General features: G+C 55.4%; 1 protein-coding gene across 9 annotated transcripts in view; it reads right to left on the reverse strand.

The window, feature by feature from the left end:
• Nucleotides 1-18,563, reverse strand: part of TNS1 (tensin 1) — a 201,537-nt gene that overhangs the window by 171,143 nt on the left and 11,831 nt on the right. For 3 of the 9 annotated variants that reach the window (XM_078071309.1, XM_078071308.1, XM_078071303.1), the window contains exon 1: nt 10,456-10,556. Coding sequence is in view for 2 of the 9 variants with exons in the window: in XM_078071304.1 (XP_077927430.1) it covers nt 10,456-10,570 (115 nt within the window). In the remaining 7 variants the exon portion in view is untranslated. Of the gene's footprint in view, nt 1-10,455; nt 10,571-18,563 lie in introns of those variants that run through there. The other 6 variants (XM_078071304.1, XM_078071301.1, XM_078071307.1 and 3 more) reach the window with 4 other exon arrangements.

An 18,563-nucleotide genomic window follows, 5' to 3' on the forward strand; every position in this document is an offset into this window, starting at 1 on the left:
ACAGACACATGGATAGATGCTTACACAGGCTCACAAACTTATTGTGCATCATTTGAAACACACACACACACACACACACACACACAGCAGACTTAAATCTGCCCTCCCACTACCAGAAGCTGGAATCAAATTTCCTATGGGGTTCCCTCAGTCTGGAATGTCCCAGCCCTGCCTGCCCCACCCCCAGGGCCCTCCACCCTGGGGTTTGGTGGTCCCCTCCCACCAGGTCCCACAGATGGGGTGAGGGGGTCTACTGAGCTGAGCTTCTGCACTGACTTGACCTTGTTAGCTGCTGAGACCAGTGGGTTAGGGGCACTGGTTAGAGAACAGGGGTCAGGGAGGCAGGGGAGAGCTGCCCCAACCCCAAAGCCTTGGCAAGCCACAGCCCTGGGCCACAGCCAGCTGCACTGGCCTCTTGAATCTACAGTTCATCCCACCCCTTTCTGGCTTTGAGTCAACCTGATTCTCAGCAGAATGCAAAAGGGGAGACTGAGGCGCAGATGGAGGCCCAGAGCTGCAAAAGAGGGCTCTCCATACTAAGGCTTCTGATTGGTCTGTAGGAATGGAAGTCTGGGATGCGACCTTGGCCATCGGCCCTGCCTGGGACCTTGTTCTCCCAGAACCTTGTCCTGGCCCCAGCTCAGGCCTGTGACTCAGCTGTTGCTAAGCAAGGCTTTCCTGACCCCACCAGCCACCCAGGACAGCTCAGGGACTTCTCCACCCGTGGCCACACCAAGACATACCCACCCCTGACCACTCAAGTCAAGTCATGCCCATCTGTCTAGACTTTCTGCTTCTCTCGCCCCACCCCACCCCCACTACCCCAGGATGGCAACTCCCCTCCAGACACCCCAGCCCCACCCCCATGCCTTCTTTCCTGGCCTTGGAATGTGGAATTGAGAAAGCTTCAGGCCATGTGGCCTGAGCTTGGAAGGCCATTCCAGCCAGGCAGGCGCCCCACTGTGCCACTACGTCCAAACAGAAGGACCTTTCCCCTTCCTCTGCTAATCAAATCCCAAGCCTTCAGGAATAAGTCCTGGGCCTCTCCTCTGGAGGCTTCCCTCACTGTTCCCTACCTCCTCGCAGGTAGCACCACACAGAGCACGTTTCCCCCACCACCGTGGTCCCTACAGCTATGGCTCCTTCTCTCTCTCTCCCTACACAGTACCTGCTACCTGGTACATACAGTAGAAGCTTAATAAATGATCGAGGAGTTGTACCTGACTGAAGATCTCCCCTGGAGTTTATGTGTACCCCCCATTTAATCATTCCCAACCCACTCTCAGCCTTTCCCTGAGCCATACCCTGCCCCCAACATTTCATAATCCATCAAAAAGGCATTCCCTAAGTGTCCACTCTGGGTCTCCCAACCCCAGTCAAGATACCAACAGCACAATGACAGCCAGGACCCCATCTCCCTCAAGTATCGTACTGCATACTCTGACAGGTCACAGAATGCACCAAATCCTTTCCTACCTCAGGGCCTTTGCACTTGCTGTTCTGGCTGCCTGGACCATTCTCCCTCACCCTAGCTGTCCATTGCTCACCAAGCCAAATCCTTCTTCTACTTCTAGAATCCACTGAAAGCCAACTATCTCCTCAAAGAGGCTTTTCCTGACCACCCAAATCACATTAGGCACCTCCAATATTCTTTCTCAGCAGCACCCTGATAATTTCCTTCTTAATACAGTTCACAGTCTGAAGTCAACATGGGTAATTCCTGCTCACTTATGAATAGTATATCTCCCTACACTAGACCCATGAAGGCAGGGAGCATGCCTGTCTCATTCACACAAATCCCCAGTAGTGAGAACAGTTTCTGATCCAGGCCTCCAACACCAAACAGCAGCTTTGTGCAAATTAGAAAATGTCTTACCCTTTGGGCAGACCAGCCCCTTGGCCACACAGCTGAATACAGCGTCTCTGTGGAAATGGCAAGAAGGTGCCCTTTCTCCAGGCGGACCCAGCTCTGTACCTGGGTGCATGGTTTGGAGAGCAAAGCGTGGCTGCTTCCAGTGCTCTCTCGGGGAGGCGCCCTTGGCAGCAAACGGCCTGCCTGACCATACAGGGCAGCCCTGCCTGTCACACAGTGGGCAGACGTCCAACAAATGCCCCTGGATGGAGGGCATTGGGCAATAGCAGTACAGCGAGCTGAGGGCTCCGTGTGTGCTGGAATGCTGAGCGTGCCCTTGAGAGCTCTCCAGTGGGGAGCAGACGAAGCCGGCCCAGCCCAGAAGACAAAAGCTCGGCAAAGTCCACTCAAGTGGCAGGTTCCCAGCAGCTCCGCTGGTGGATTGTTACACCTTAGGAGCACCTGCGCCCAGCCCCAGGGAGGCCCTCTTGCGCTGAGGGCCCCATCCCTGGAGGGGGTCTTCTCTGGTCTCCCCCAGGGGGCAGTATTTCCTACTCTAACTGGCTGGTCCCCTACTGTCATGTGAAACTTGGGCATGCCACTCTGCAGGCTTCCCACTTCCCAGATGCATGGCACGTTCAAATGTGCTCCAGAAAGGGGAACTGTGGCAGCCAATGTTTCCTGCCTCCTGGATGCACACCTTCCTGTCATCCATTCCCACAGTGAATAGGGCTGGCTTACGTGGCCCACTGAATATTGTAGAACTGCTGGTGTGTGACTCCTGAGGCTCAGTCATCAAAGGCATTGTGGCTTCAGCCCCAGTCTCTTGGATCACTGGCTCTGGGGGAAGCCAGTTACCACATCATGAGGACACCCAAGCAGCGCTATAGAGAGGGCCATGTGACGAATAGCTGAGGCCCCCTGCCACCAGCCAGCGCCAACTTGGCAGACGCATGACCGAACCACCTTGCAAGTGGATCCTCTGGTCCCTGTCAGGCCCTCTGATGATGACGACCCCGGCTGACGTCTTGACTACGACTCACGGGAGACCCGGGGTCCAAACCACCCAGTGAAGCCACGCGTGAAACCCTGACCCTCAGAAACAACGTGAGATCATAATTTCATATCTGTTGTAAATTGCTAAGTTTGGGGACAAATTTGTTATGTAGCTACAGATAACCAACACAGAAACCAGAGCCCAGGATCCCGCAGAAAGCAAGAGGCTAAAGGCTGATGCTGGGCGCTGAGGCCAGAGGCCATCTCCTCGGTCCTTCCTTGCTCCCTGGGTACGGGCATGCTCGTTTCTGGAATTCCTTCTTCCCTTTCCTTCCCCTACCAAGCAATTAGTCATCCTGCCCCAGAAAGTAACTCCAAAGAGGCTGTCAAATCTCCCCCTTCCTGCCAGCCCCCCACCACTGCACCAGTTCAGACCAATTATCCTTCCCTGGGCCCTGTCTCCCCTCCAGCCTTGCCCCCCCTTTAATCCAGAGCCACAGACCATTCTCAAGTGCAAACTGATCACATTACACTCCTGCTTAGAACTGTCTTGTCCAACTCCTCAGTATGCTTACAAGGCCCTGCTTGGCCTGGTCTTGCCCCCACCTCCAGCCAGTGCCCCAAGAGATCTGCCACACTGAACTCCCCAAAAGGACATTGAATCTGGTAGGTCTGAAATGGTGAACTCATATACATCCTCCAAGGCCTATTTCAAAATGCCCCTCCCTGAATAATCAGGCATTCAAAGATGATCACTCCCTGCTCTGTGCTCCCACTGAGGTCCTGTTCAACCTGGCAGCTTTGTATCCTGCCCCTTCTCCAGGCACAGGGTCTGACTTACAGATGGGGCTGAACAAATGTGGCGTAAATTTAAAACTGGAAGAATTCTTCCCAGCCTAAACCACTGGGACCACAGCTGATGTTCTGGGGCAATGGAAAGGACACAAGAGAGGGTGGGTGAGCCCCACTTTTCAGCCCCAGCCCCTGCTGGAAGAGGGCCAGTGTGGACCATGGTCAGTGCCTTCTGAGTGCCTCAGTACAAACACCACCTATTACCCAGCCTGGTCCTGCTCTCCATCTACCCGCTTACCTCCCTGGCTACATGGAGACTGGCTCTCAGCTCAGATGCCGGTCATGCTCTGTGATCCGGGACCAGTTATGTAGCCACTCTGAGCCTCCATTTCCTCATCTATAAAATGGGGGCAATAGTAACACCTCCTTCCCAGGGTTGTGAGAGTTGACTGACTTCATATAAGTGGCTGGCCCTGAGCATGCTCTATAGAAAGCTGTAGCTGGTATCAGCACCGTCTGATTCTGTATTACTGGTATTCTACCGGAGAACCCCCATCTCCTGGTCAGGAGACCGGGTTCTAGTCCTGAGTGCCATCATACAGCTGTGTGACCTGAAGCAAGTCGTTCCCACTCTCTGGTCCCCATCACGCCCCACTGACTCACTCATTTGCCTGCCTCAGCCCTGAGCCCCGGAACAGATGGCCCTCAAGCTCTCTCCCGGCTGTGAGAGCCTGTGGCACCCCACTGGTCTCTCCACCGGTCACCACCTGCCTCCTCCTCCCTCCGACAAAGAAAGGAGGGGAGGCCCAGGTTCCAACCCTGAACGCATCCTGGACACTGGGGGGGAAACGCCCAGCCTGCGGTTGACAGGGATGTCCACTCCACAAGGTACAGCTCCTCATCATGGGGGGACATGGGCAGGAAAACATCAGCCGTCCCATCCTCCTGGGCTGTGCGCTTGAGTCCTCCCCAGACACACATCCCAGGATCCACCCCACCTGAGCGGACCGTGGCCTGCCCCAGCTCCCGCAGAAGGCAGTGGCCTCGTAAGCCAGTAACCCCGCAAGATGAAGCCCCCTAGGGAGGGACCCTGCCAAACCAAAGCTCAATGGAGCCCCAGGAGCCTCATCTCTGCCCATGGGTGTCAACACGGCCCCCCACCCAGCAGGGCCCACCCCGTGGTGGAGCTAAGAACCCCATAGTGTGGAGGGGTCCATAGGTTACCTGCTGGGGTAGAAAACTGCACCCCCAACCCCAGCCCTGAGCCAGCTCCCGCCTCATTGGGCTGCTGGGATTCTATCCTGAGGTGGCTTCCTGCCCTCCCGGGAACACAGGAAGCTAACATTGTTGGGATCTAAATGGCCTTTTCCTCCTGGCCTCGGCTCGGAAAATGAGCACATAGCCTCGGTGTGCACCTGACCCCAGCAGGAACCGCCCACACCCGCAGTGGGCCTCAGCTCCTCTCCCCAGCTGGCAGACAGACTGGCCCAGCCACCCACCTGCCCGCACCACCTCACAGCCCTTCCCTGCCCTGCTTATCTCCATGGCCTGGCTTGGGGGTGTGTGATGGTTTATATTATGTGTCAGCTCGGGTAGACTATCTATCATACCCAGATAGTTGTTCAACATGATTCTAGATGTTTCTGTGAAGGGGTTTTTGTGGATAAGATTAACATTTAAATCAACAGACTTGAGTAAAGCACATTAACTTCCATAATGTGGGTGGGCCTCATCCAATCAGTTGAAGGCCTAAATAAAACAAAGACTGATCTCCCCAAGCAAGAAGGGACTCTGCCAGCAACTGGTTTTGAACTTGAACTGCAACTCTTCCCTGGGTCTGCAGCCTGACAACAGATTTTGGACTTGCCAAACCTCTATAATTGTATGAGCCAATTCCTTAAAATAAATTATCTGTCTATCCATCCATCAACTACCTACCGACCTATCTATCCATCCATCCATACATCCTGTTGGTTCTGTTTCTCTGGGGTACCTCAAGTAACACAAGGTAACTCAGGGGATGGCCCGGGGTTGTGGGCGCTGTGTGGCTCTGAAGTTCAAGCAAGAGGAAACCTTCTAGATGTTCCCATCCAGTGGTTTTCAAACTTTCATGAAGATGGACTCTTATGTGGAACCTCAGTGATCTTGGTTAACTTTTACTAAAAGCTTGTTCTGAGCCCTTTATGTATACATATTATCTCATTTAACCCCCAAAGTAACCTGAGGAGGGAGGTGTGCTATGTGTCTCATTTTAAAGGAAAGGTGCCTGAGGCTCGTACAGGTGACACACTCTGCTCAAGTTCTTACTAGTAAGGGGCAGAGCTGGGATAGGAATCTGGGACGTCGGGGCTAAGTGCAAGACCACCATCCACCCTGCCTCCTGATATATTTAACTCCTAAAACCAGAACTGTTCTGATTAAAGTGGGCAAGGCTTCCAACGTCCCAACCCCTCAAGCCTTTCCCCTTAGGTTTCTTCTTTTTCCTACCTTCTCAGGCCCCTGAATCACCTCCAAAAAAACCTTACAGTTCCTCTGGATGACAGTTTAGAGCCTCTGATCTTAGTCCAATCCGTCCTTTAGAGAAATGGGAAAGCCAGGCTCAGAGAGGTTAAGTTTCTCACCCAAGCTCACACAGCTGGGCCATGGCAAGCCAGCACTAGAACCCAGGGTCTTCCCACTCTACTAGGCTGACTCCAAAAAGGTCCTCAGACAGAGGGTAGAAGCTGGGATCCCCAGTGAAGTAACAGAGGACAAAGAGCTCCCTGAAACAAGGTTTCCCCAAATTCAACCAGTAAGGGCTTCTGGGTAGTTTTGTCCCATTGAGAGCCTAATTCTCTTTCCCAAGTGCATCCCACTCTGGGGAAACTGCAGGCCACTTCCCTACCTTCTAGGCTGATCAGAGGCATTGAGAAGGGAAGTAGTCTAAGCCTAGCCCCCAAATCCAGACCCAGATGGCAGCCCTTGGGCTCTTGATCTGGCATTCTGGTTTCTTCCCTTGGGTTTCAGTGTAGCAGAAGGCTAGGGCCCTTTGGCAAAGCTCTAGACTCCCTAGAGCTCCACCCCAAGAATCTCTGGGAAACCCACTGTTTGAATGAAGGAACTCTTACACACCCCTCAAGACCCAGCCTACATATGCCTTCCCTGATGAAGCCTGACAGGAAAATCTCTGCTAAGTCAGAGATGACCTTTCACACACACCTCTGTGTCAGCTTTGCCACCACGTTCTATGACTGTCTGATGGTATGTCTGTCTTCCCAGGTCAGGGGCTGGATCTTGGCACCGGTACCTGGCACCGCATCCAGCCCAGACGGGGCTCAGTTCACGATCATCAGAGGGATGCACGTGTGTATGCGGGAGGTGAAGGGGCAGCCTCCACTGGCCGAGTTATCAAGCCTTTACAGACTCCAACAAGGGAGTTTTCCAGACCCCCACCCACCCACCCGCGTCTGGGCCTCGGTGAGCATTCCTGGTCCAGCCCCTCCTCCATAGTTGAGGAAACTGAGTCCTGAGCAGAGACATGATTTATCTGAGGTCACACAGCCTGTGGGTGGCAGGGCCAGAGACAGGACCCCTAACAAAGGCCCGGGGCCTCCTCTCCCCCCATTGTCTCATCTGTCCGTCTCCCCCACATGGAGCCTTAGTCCCTAACACTAGTGTTCGTGTTATAGCCACACACAGAACCTCTGTGTTCCTCACAATGACCACCCCCCCAGGGACGCAGGACAGGGTTTATTGTTAACTGCATGGGGCACAGGAGGAGACAGGCTCAGCGAAGGAGAAGACTGGTAGCTGTCTCACAGGACCTCTTGGCCTGTTTATCAGTCACATTTACGCCTGAATGTCCCGCCACCTTAGTTCATTGTCTGCACGGTCCATCTATGAGTCTCCCAGACCAGGCCCTGGGCTCTTTGACTCCTCTCCCCACCCCTGTCTCCCACCCTGCCCCTCCAGCCACATTACATTAAACAGTGAAATGCGGGAAGGCGGGGAGCAGAAAACTGTCCGAGCTACAGAGCAGGTCAGACGGAGGGAGAAAGACAAGTGGCCCAGTTTCTCTAGATCTAGGAAAGTGTCCTCACCGCCCCTGCCTGCAGGAATTCCCTCAGCACTGCAAGCCCCGTGGAGACTGAATTCACAGCCTTGCTGTTCCATTCACCCTGCCCCCCTACCCCCCAGCCACAAATCCAGAGGGTATCCATGCTGTAACCCCAGACTTGAAGCCCGTTAAAGGAACCAGAGAGCACAGCAAACCCTGGGCTTGGCGAACAAAATATGACCTGGATTTTAGTCCACAATCACCCCCTTCACCAGGGAGCAACAACCCATACCTGGTGGCCCTGGATGGATGGATGGATGGATGGATAAGGGCATCTATCCATCTCGTGCCACCTCCTGGTTCCAAAGCACAGAGAGTTGGCTCATTGCCGCATCTCCCACCAGTAAGCCCAGTGGCCCCAACCCTGACCTCAGGCCTGGTGACCCCGACGATCTTGCTGAGAAGGCACACCATAGCCTGTAGAGCTGGGAGTCTTCAATCCTCCCTTGCTGCCCCCCTCCACCCGCCCCAGCCCTTCCATGGCCCAGTCCTGACACCTAGTGGTGCCTTTGGACTTCAGTCCTGGCTTTCTTCCCACTTCTCAGTAACTCATTCAGAGCTGCCAAACCAGCCCAACAGCCCACTGGCCACATGACCTCCACTCTGGTTCACACCGGCAGGGCCAGGCTCCCAACCAGGGAAAACCCGTGTCTCACCTTGGGAGCCTTCCATTCCCAGGAGGTCACATCCCCTCCTCAACCCAGGCCCTCAAGCCAGGTCAACTGGGGAACCCAGGACCACAGACCATCACAGAACATGCGGCCAAAGATGTGCCCAAGGTCACACAGTGAGTGCTGGGACTTCCTTCTATCCCACCCCTGTGCTGCCTCTGGTGGTTACTGGGGTGAAGGGAAGGCACACTGGGGAAGGAGGGGAGGCACTGGGGGGAGGCTCAGGGGCTAACTTCAGCAGGTTCATGGGGCGGGGTCAGGTGGGGCGGTGACCCCGCGCCCAGCAATTCGGGCCTGACTCCTCCCAGCTCTCACCCTGACCCACCACCTGTCCCAGCCAGACCTCTTGGGAGGAGCGTGACACCATGCGGCGGATATGGGTACTGCAGAAGTCCCTGTTGGCCGCCTAAACTCCGTCTGGGTATCCCAGCTCTTCAGTGAAGGACAATTAACCTCTACCCTTTGTCCAGAGCAGGACGTGCCTAGAATATCCTCCACACGCACATTTGACACACTCACACGCTCCCATCCACACCCACTCCCCACTCCATCATGCCGCTGAAAGTCCTTGTCTAGGAAGACTTCCCTCCCCCAGAGAGCACACCCCCTGACAGCCCCGCTGGGACCCAGCCAGCTGTGTGCCTTAGCAAGAGTCTTAACGACTCTGCGCCCCAGTTTCCTCCTTTCCTCCTCTGTAAAGCGAGGGTGACACAGGCCGCCCCCCCCCCCATGCTGTGAGCACTGCAGGAGAGCCATGTGAGTGCTTTGATACGAAGTGCTTTGATGATTACTCCCTAGGCTGCCCTCCCACACCCACTGAGACTTCGGCAGGGGAGAGGGGAGGAGAGCGAAGTCCAGGTAGAGCCACGTGAGTCAAGGCCCAGGGCAACAGAGAGCCCGGCCCCTTTGGCATGTTTGACACACTTGGCCTACTCGAGAGCCGAGCCGGGTGCAGCCGGGCTGAGTATGGACTTGGGGGACAGGGGTAGATGGGTCAGAGAGCTGGCAAGGGGTGGAGGCCGGGCCTCACAGCCACAGGAAGGGGGCGGTGCTCTGTCTTGAGGGCAGGGGCACTCGCAAGGCTGTACCCAGGGAACGGCCGAACTAGGTGTGCGTGGAGTCCCGCTGGGAGCTGGTGAGACAGTGGATCGGAGGGGGTGGGTCAGGAGGAAAAGGATCTACAGTCAGCCCTCCAGGCGAGAGAAGCCAGCAGCCTGAATAGGCTGTGGAGAAGCTCAGGGACTCAAACTATATTGGGGGGCCCTGGCGATTGACGGGACGTGGCGGGGGAGAGGAAGGCATCTGGTGGGACAGCTGGGTGGCAGGATGATGTCAGCCACCAAGATTAGGCGCAGGGGCCTCCTGCTGATTTTACTGTGTGACCTGGGCCAAGACACCGACTTCTCTGGCAGCAGGGACAGCCGAACCCCAGGCCGGGTGAGAAGCACACGAGAATAGTGATTGAAAAAGCCCAGCAGCCGCCAGGCCCTCCCTCCAGTCTGACCTGGGGCCTCTTAAACTCACCCCTAAATGTGGTGTCTTTCCCAGTGCCAGTCACACGCCACCCACACACCTTCCGCGTGCCCTCCACATGCCAATCCCAGGACCTCCACGTGTCACCCACATGACCGCCACACAGCACCCACTCACCTTCCACACGCCCCATCCACATGCCAACTACATGACATCCACGGGCCAGCACGCCCCACTCATGCAGCCTCCACACGCCACGCACACACTCAGTACATGCCAACCACAGACCATCCACACACCACAAACCACTAGCCGTACACCTTCCACATGCCATCCGCATGCCTTCTTCATATCATCCACACACAAGCTACATGCCATCTCCATGCCACCCACGACCTGTCATCATGTACCATCCATACACACCCACGAGCTTGCCATCTGGTGTGCTCAGCATCAACCCCCACGTGAGAACCTGGCCCCAGGCCAGGACCCCAAGGACATCTGCCCAGGTCCCAGGCCACCTCCTTCCCACCATGACGTGCTCCCCATCTCCCGTAGCCTGACCAGCTACTCACCTTTGCAGGTGCAACCGTCCCGGGTGATGACCTGACGGCAGATACCACAGGGCTTCACCTTCTTGAAGGTCTTCACCTTGAAGTGGTGAGTCTTGGGGGCCTCCAGATCCTCTGGCTGTGGGGGGAGAGGCACAGTGATCAGGCCTGGGCAGAAGGCTGGGGAAGGAGCTGGGGGGACTCGGGGAGAAGTGGGCCAGGACTGGGGAAAACGAGAGGTGAGAGCCCCTTCAGGGGTGACAGGCCTGAGCCCCCATTTCTGGGAGGAGGTGCCCCAGGAAAGAGAGCTGAGTGTGACCCAGACTCCGACACTTAGGTGGGTCAGCACACTGGGACACTGATTTTAAATGGCTTACTCAATAACAATTTTACAAACATACACCATGTCACCACACCCCAGAGGGCTCTCCCATGGCCATCCCAGTCAATATCCCCCTAAGGTAAATACTATTGTGACTTCTTTTTTTTTTTAAGATTTTATTTATTTATTTTATTTATGGGGGTTTCGAGAGGGGGAGGGGCAAAGGGAGAGAAAGAGAGAGAGAGAATCCCAAGCAGACCGCGCTGAGCACAGAGCTCGATGCGGGGCTCAATCTCAATCCCTGGGCCGAAATCAAGAGTTAGACACGGGGCGCCTGGGTGGCTCGTCGGTTAAGCATCTGCCTTCAGCTCAGGTCATGATCTCGGGGTCCTGGGATCGAGCCCCACATCGGGCTCTCTGCTGAGCAGGGAGTCTGCTCCTCCCTCTCATTCTCCCTCTGTGCTCTCTCTCTCTCTCAAATAAATAAATAAAATCTCTTTAAAAAAAAAAGTCAAACACTTAACCAACTGAGTCACCCAGGCGCCCCAATACTATTGTGACTTCTATCAGCAAAGATTCGTCTTGCCAGAGTCTGAAATTTCACTGAGCAGGCCGTACCCCTGCGTCCGGCTTCTGTCGCCCGGGGTTCATCCGTGGGATTCATCCACACGGCTGCCCGGAGAGCTGCTCTTTCTTTTCGCTGCGTGTGGTAGCCCACGTGTGAAAGTAGCTGCTTCCTTTATCCGTTCTACTGGTGATAGTCCTTAGCCTTTTTACCCACGTGCCCCCCATTCCCCCTCACCCCCTCGCTACCACCTCCAGCCCCAGCCCAGAAGCCTTCTGCCATTTTATTTTTATTTTATTTATTAATATAAATATTAGTGTTTATAAATAAATATTTATTTATTTACAATGCCATCACTTTGCATTATGAAAATATTGCTCTGTTAAATCTCCTTTTTAAAACTATGGGGCGCCTGGGTGGCTCAGTCGTTAAGCATCTGCCTTCAGCTCAGGTCATGATCCCGGGGTCCTGGGTTCGAGCCCCGCATCGGGCTCCCTGCTCAGCGGGGAGCCTGCTTCTCCCTCTCCCTCTGCTGTTCCCCCTGCTTGTGTTCCCTCTCTCGTTGTGTCTCTCTCTGTCAAACAAATAAAATCTTTTAAAAAAATTTTTTTAAATAAAAATAAATAAATAAATAAATAATAAATAAAACTAGCCCACCACACACATGAGATGAGAGGCGGGCAGGCAGTCCAAGCCTTCTCTGGGTCTGACCGGCCGTGAGCCCCTGGGCCAGTCACCGCCCACCGCTACCACAGGCCTCGGTTTCCCACTCTGGACAGCGCAAGGTTGGGCCCCACACCCTCAAGCCCCAACAGTCTGTCCTTGGTAACCACGTATAGGAACGCACTCTAAGCCGCAAAGCCCTGCCCCCACATGGCTTAGGACCCCCTCCTCCCATCTGCGGCCCTCAGCCCAGGCACAGGCTGGGGGCGCTCCCCGTTTGGAGGACGCCCCAGGAAGCTGTCCCTGCTCGAAGGCACCACGCCTCTCCAAGGCACCTCACCGTGGCGTCCAACCCGATTCATTTCCCGGCTTCGGCGGCAGGGGCCAGCAGAGTGCAGACATTGGCCGCTCCCTCGCTCTCTCCCTCTCCCAGGCACAGAGCTTCCTGACCCCCCTCTACACACATAGCCACACACAGAGACACAGCTGATGACAGACCCTGCCGTTCCGGGGGAGGGTTCTTCTCTTCCAAGTGTCCCTCCTTGGACCCTGCTCCAGAGCCTCTGGGACAGGGGCTGGAGGGGGCGACTTGTGTGTTCAGAGGAGGAAGGGAGGCAGCCTCCCACAAACCCAGCCTGTCCAGGACTCCTCTCGGAAGACACTGCAGTGGTCTGGGGCAGAGAGAGGCTGAACCACAAGAGACACAGAGAGAAAAACCGACAGAATGAGAGAGAGACAGAAAGCCAGAGAGACAAAGAGGCAAAGAGAGAGAGAGGGAGAGAGAGACAGAAACAGAAAGAATCAGAGAGACAGACACAGAGAAAGACAGAGAGACAGAGAAAGAGGGAGAAAAGCAACAGAGTCAGAGAGGAAGAAAAGAAGACCCAGATAAGGCAGAGGCAAATAAAGGCAGAGACGAACCAGCACACACAGAGAATAATCAAAATTAGACAGAAACACAGAGACTATAAAGGCAACCAGAGAATCAAAGGGGCAGACAGACAAAAGGACAGAGGCGCCAGCTCAAATGGGCCCCCAAAGGCTAAACCTGGGCAGATTTGAGCATCATAATACAGAATGATAGTAGTGGCTTAAATTAGTCCAGGCCAATATGTAAACTAAGTGAAAAAATTCAAAGTGTGATGAGAAAGAGAAGATTCACAAATCTCAAAGCACCTCGCCATGCCACGCTTCTAAATTACAAAAGGGAAAAAAGTAACTCTGCCTGGCAGACTACTCGTTAATCAAGGGATCAAAGCAAACACGACCAGTAATGCGATGAATGGAAATCGTGCACCACAGAGGGGATGCTTGGAGAACAGGACACCATGTCTGCCATGTTCCTGCCAAAGAGACACAAGCTGAATCTAATCATGAGGAAACATCAGACCAACCCAAATCAAGGCACAGTCTACTAATTAAATGGCTTGTGATCATCAAAAGTGACAAGGTCACAGAAGTCAAGGAAAGACTGAGATTTCCAGACCAATGGAGTCTAAAGAGATACAACAGTCAAATGCAGGGGCTGACTTGGAACTGGATTCTTCCCATGTCCATAAAGGACATCATCGGGACAACTGGCTGCACCTCAGTGGGGTCTGAGGACAAGACGGTAGCCATGTGTCAATGTCAGGTCCCTGACTTTGATGGCTGGGTTGGGTTAGGTAGGAGAAAGTCCTCGTAGGAAAATTAGGAAAGCATGTAGGGGTGGTAGGGCACTGTGTCAGCAACTCGCTCGCAAACAGCTCAGGAAAACAAGTTCTTTGCATTGTATTTGCAACATTTCTGAAGTCTGAGACTGGCTCAAAATTCAAAGAGACAGGCAGACAGAGATGACAGGGAGGCAGGACAGAGCAGAGACAAAAGCCCAGGGCAGAGGTGGAGAGAGCAGACGGCCGTTGAGCCGGGAGCCCAGCACTGCCCCCTGGTGGCTAAACCAGGCAGCAGGGCCTGGGTCCTGCTAGTCCAGTGTTGTGTTCTAGGAGCTGTGCTTCCAGCTTCCACTGAGGGTGGGGGCAGGGCCCGGGCCAGGGCCGGGGCAGGGCACTATCCTGCACTAGACCTCACTCAGTGTCCCCCAGCCTACCAGGAGAGGCAGGTGAGCCCCCTCCATTCTGAAGTCTCACCTCCCCTGTTTGCCCTTCTCAGCCCCAGGCAGGCAGCCTTCCAGATAATCTCTGTCATAGACATTCCAGGGAGGGGACCCAGCCCAAAGTCAACTGCAGCAGCCCAGCCCTGGGCTGGGGGGAGGTGCAGGAAGGGGACTTGGGGTTCAATTTAAGGCCTGTGTGGGGAGGCAGGCAGGAAGCCCTAAAGCCCAAACTTTTCAGGCCTACTCCAGCCACTCCCCAAGCCTGCCTCTCCCACCCTGTGGAGTCAAGCTGAGCTTCCCATTCCAGCTTATCCCCTAGACTTCTCCGTCTATACCCCAAATCCAGCTCTTCACCCAAAGCCCACGGAAGGTGGCCTTCTCCCCAAAGTATAGTTGGAACAGCGGAATCTCCCAAAAGAGGCTCCTGGCTGCCCAGTGAACAGATGGGGAGCAGGCAGAGCCTTCTAGGCTGACAAGCAAACGCCCAGGCTTCTCCCCTGGGCCCTGGGCTTGCCTGCCCTGCCTGCCCAAACTCATAAATGTGAGTTTACAAACTCTCTCCCCGCATGGGCGTGGGGAGCAGGAACAGGGTTTCAGATACATTCTCTGGCCTCACTCATGGCCTCTGTAAGCAGCTTATGGGCCAAGGCCCTGCCCTTCCCCCCACCTCATTCTGGCTCTCTGGCTGAAGGAGCATTGGGATGGGAGTCTAGAGACCAGCTCTCTAGGCTGGTGACCCTGAGAACACCAATGGCCTTCTCTGGGCCTCACAGTCCCCAAATGAAAATGATGGGTTTGGACAGATAGTCTGAGTATAGAAAGAGCAGGGGAACCGATGGGCCAGTTTGAGATGAGGGGGCTGGAGGAACTGGGGGGTGGGACATGCTCACGGTTACAGAGGGGGGTGCCTAATGAGATATCACCCCTCCAAGAGAGGCTGGGGGACCCACGTGGGAGCGAGGAGGCCAGCACCCCCAGGAAAGTGGCCCTAGGCTGTGACCTCCTCTGCAACATAGGCTTGCCCGGCTATAACACGGGTATCTGGCAATGTTGTTGAAAGAGTCACCCACAGAGGTCTGAAGGTCCCAGTTTGCAGGAGGAGAAAGTCTAGGGTGGGTGAGCCTTAGATCTTCAAATATCTTGAGGGGCTATCATTGTAAGAATGGACCAGACATGATCTATGAAGTAATTGAATGCAAAACAAAACTCAGGGGGCAGAAGCCACAAGGATGCATGATTAGACGCAAGGGGGTACAAGAGTTTCCCATCGACCAACCATAGGTTAAATTCCAGAAGAAGAAGAAACCTGGGGGTCTAGAACCTACACTGCCCTCACCCAGGGTTACTCTGCAGATATGGGCGGAGAATATGAACAAGCCCATGAATGCAAAGCTCTGCTCAGGGGTAACCACTTGTTATGACAATGCTCATCATTTTTCCTGACAAGTGCCAGACAGCCTCACAAAGCACTCCCCCACTCTTCCTAGCTGGATTAGCTCCTGGAGGACCTGGGGGCCCCGGGGGGGGGGGGGGGCGGGGCGCGAGGAAGCACAGCCACAGCGGGATCTGCCTGGTGTCTCCAACACCCTCCTCCCTCGAGAGCCAGAGTCCAGAGAAGGGAAGGGGTCCTAGCCGGGAAGTCATTCCTCCCCACCCTCCAAGCCCAGAGCCCGAGCCCTGTGACAAGCCCACCCACCCAGCATCAGAGGGCTTTCCTGGGCCTCAGGGGGATCCTCTCCTTCCCACCCTCCATTCAGCCAAGCCTGCCTGCCAGATAGTTCCAGCCAGAGGGGCGTGGCACATCTGGCGGGGACAGCTTTGGCGGGAGTCCTGGGCCCTGGGGGGGGAAATGCTGTTTGTTGGTCCCTCCCTGCCCCATGGGAGCTGAGTGTGGTGGGGGTGGGGAGCGAAAGGGGACTGACAGCCCTAGGGGTCCTCCAGCTCAGGCCTCCAGACCCCTCCACAAGAAACTCCCCCCAGCCCTGTTCCCACTCGGCTCCCTGTGCCCACACTAGGAGCCCCGATGATGTGGCCAGAGGGCAGAAGTCTGCGGGCCAGTGAGCCTTGGGGAAGAAAGTCACCAAAAAGCAGGCCCTGGAGAGTCAGCAAGCCCTCTCCCCGCCTCCTGGCCATCCACACCGCCACGCCTTGTCTTCTTGGGTGGAGACACCAAGATGGTTGGTATCACCTGTCACTTCTGTGGGGAAGACTCGGACTCCCCAAGGAGCCACAGATTGGCATGTGGGAGACCCAGTCACCTCCAGTGCAAGCTTCCCCCAGCCCCACCTCCCTTCACATACACACCAAAGTTCCTTAACCTCTGCCACCCCCCCAACCTGCTAGCCAGCTAATGGCCTGATGGTGTTCTTGGTCGCCCAAGTGGAAAACTCTGAGTCACCCCCAACTCCTCCCAGCCCTCCACCCTCCAGTCCAACTAGCTGCCAGACTTTGAATTTTGCTTCCCGAACACTCTCAGCCCTCCTGCGCTTTTTGATTCCGAGGCCTCTGCCCTATGGAAAGCCTTGTCACTTCTACGCACAGCTATTGCCACAGCCTCCTGGGCCCCTGACACTGGGCCCCGCCTCCCCCACACAGCCTCAATGCAGCCTCTAAAGAGCACAGCTCTATGGGGTCACTGACACCCCCACTCACCCCAAAATGCTTCCATGCCTACCCATGCATCCAAGACAAAACGTGCACTCCCTCAAGCCAGCAGGGGAAGCAGCCTCAGTCCATACCCAGCCCACCTTGCCATCTCAAACCCCACACCCCGCTCCCCAGCTCGCTGCCCTGCGTCCACCTCTGAGCCTCTGCTCTGCTGTTCCCCCTTCCCAGAATGCCCTTCCTCCCCTCTCAGCCTGCCAAGCTCCTATAGGTCCTCGAGGGCCACATTCAAACCCCAGCCCCTCAGGGAGATTTTCCCAGATACCCTCCCCCCGCACAACACTGTCTTAGATTCAGACTCCCCACCGCTGTCTTCTTTTTTTATTCTGAAGGGTTTGAAAGCGCTGGAAAAGATGAGCATGCATGTTCCGATCACCGTGATTCACCGTTTGCTAATGTTGTGCTGCTTTTGCCTGCGCTGTTTCTCCGCCTCTGGCCCTACAGAAAGCCCTACAGAAAGCCCTACAGAAAGCCTACCGTGATGATCACACGCAGGGAATCCGGCATCAGCGCAGTACCGTTCTCTAAGATTTCGTTCATATTCGAATTTCCCCTTTGGCCCCATTAACATCCATCGTAGCTGGGTCTTCGGTTTTGTTTTGCTCCGGGACTCAGGATCCACCAGGACCCTGCATTACATTTCCTTGCTGAGTTCCCTTCATCTTTCATCTAGACACACTACTCCACCTTTTGATTTCCCTTTTTTGAAGACTCTGGGCTGTTTTGCAGGAGGTCCCTCAGTTTGGATTTGTCTGCTTACTTCCTCAGGATTCCATTTGGGCTGAGCGCCCCCCACCCCCAGGCACCCCCTCCTCCCCTGGTTGCACTTTCCTGGTGCCCCATTGGAGCCCTCTATGCCATCGGGAGCTCCTGCTCCTTCCTTGCTAGCGAGGTGGCCCCAGGCAAGTGGATTAGCCCCATCTGCTTCACTTTACTAATCGGTTAAATGGGCTGGTAATAGTCACCTCCCACAAGTTGTTCTGAGACAATGCCTGGCCCGGGTGAGCAGCCCCCAGGCATTTCACGTCATCTGTCACTCCTGTGTGCACTAGACTAGCACACTGGGGGCACGTGTCCGCCGGGCCTTCTGTTCCATGTCCCCGTGCCCTGGACCGGTGTGATCCCTAAACAAGTCTGAAGGAGCAAACTGAGTGGATTTGCTGTCTGGCATCAGTTTCCCCACGTGTGGTTGTATCCCACGCGCACTGGCCTGCCCTTGGGGAGAGGACACGGGTCACCCCCTTCACCAGCCACAGGTGCTAGCTGAGATGAAACTCTCTGACTCCGAGTAGCCCCGCTTCTCCACGGAGGGAGGAGGGCAGGGGGTCGCACTGACTGAGCTCCTGCCCTGTGACAGAGAACACGGGGGCTTGGGAGCCCAGGACTCAGCCCCAGACTGTTTCTGGAGCTGGATCATCTCCCCCTTCAGCTTGCTTCTCTCTCCCCTGCTCAGCAACTTCATAGACCACGTCCCCACATGCCTGAGCAGCCAGTCGCAGGTCCCTTTTTGTGCCCTAAAGTGAGTCATCTCCTGGGGTGGCAGGACTCAGAGATGGGACAGGCTGAGCCCCATGCATGGGCCGGTGCCACAGCGAGGGGCTAGCCCAGATTCCCTCACTGACCCCTCACAGTGACAAGGAGCCCGAGGAACCTGCTCTGGACACACAGGGAGGGCAGGATGGAACAGAGACTCAAATCCAAGTCTGTCTGAGGCAGGGTCCCAAGTCCCTAGCCACTGCACTCCCATGTCACTGACAGTGTGCCAGAGGCCCTGACCGTCCCATCCTCGGCGCCCCTCTGCCCAAAGGCCACCTCCTGGCAGTTTC

This window comes from Halichoerus grypus, chromosome 4 (assembly GCF_964656455.1).
Source record: "Halichoerus grypus chromosome 4, mHalGry1.hap1.1, whole genome shotgun sequence".
NCBI classification, from domain to species: domain Eukaryota; kingdom Metazoa; phylum Chordata; class Mammalia; order Carnivora; family Phocidae; genus Halichoerus; species Halichoerus grypus.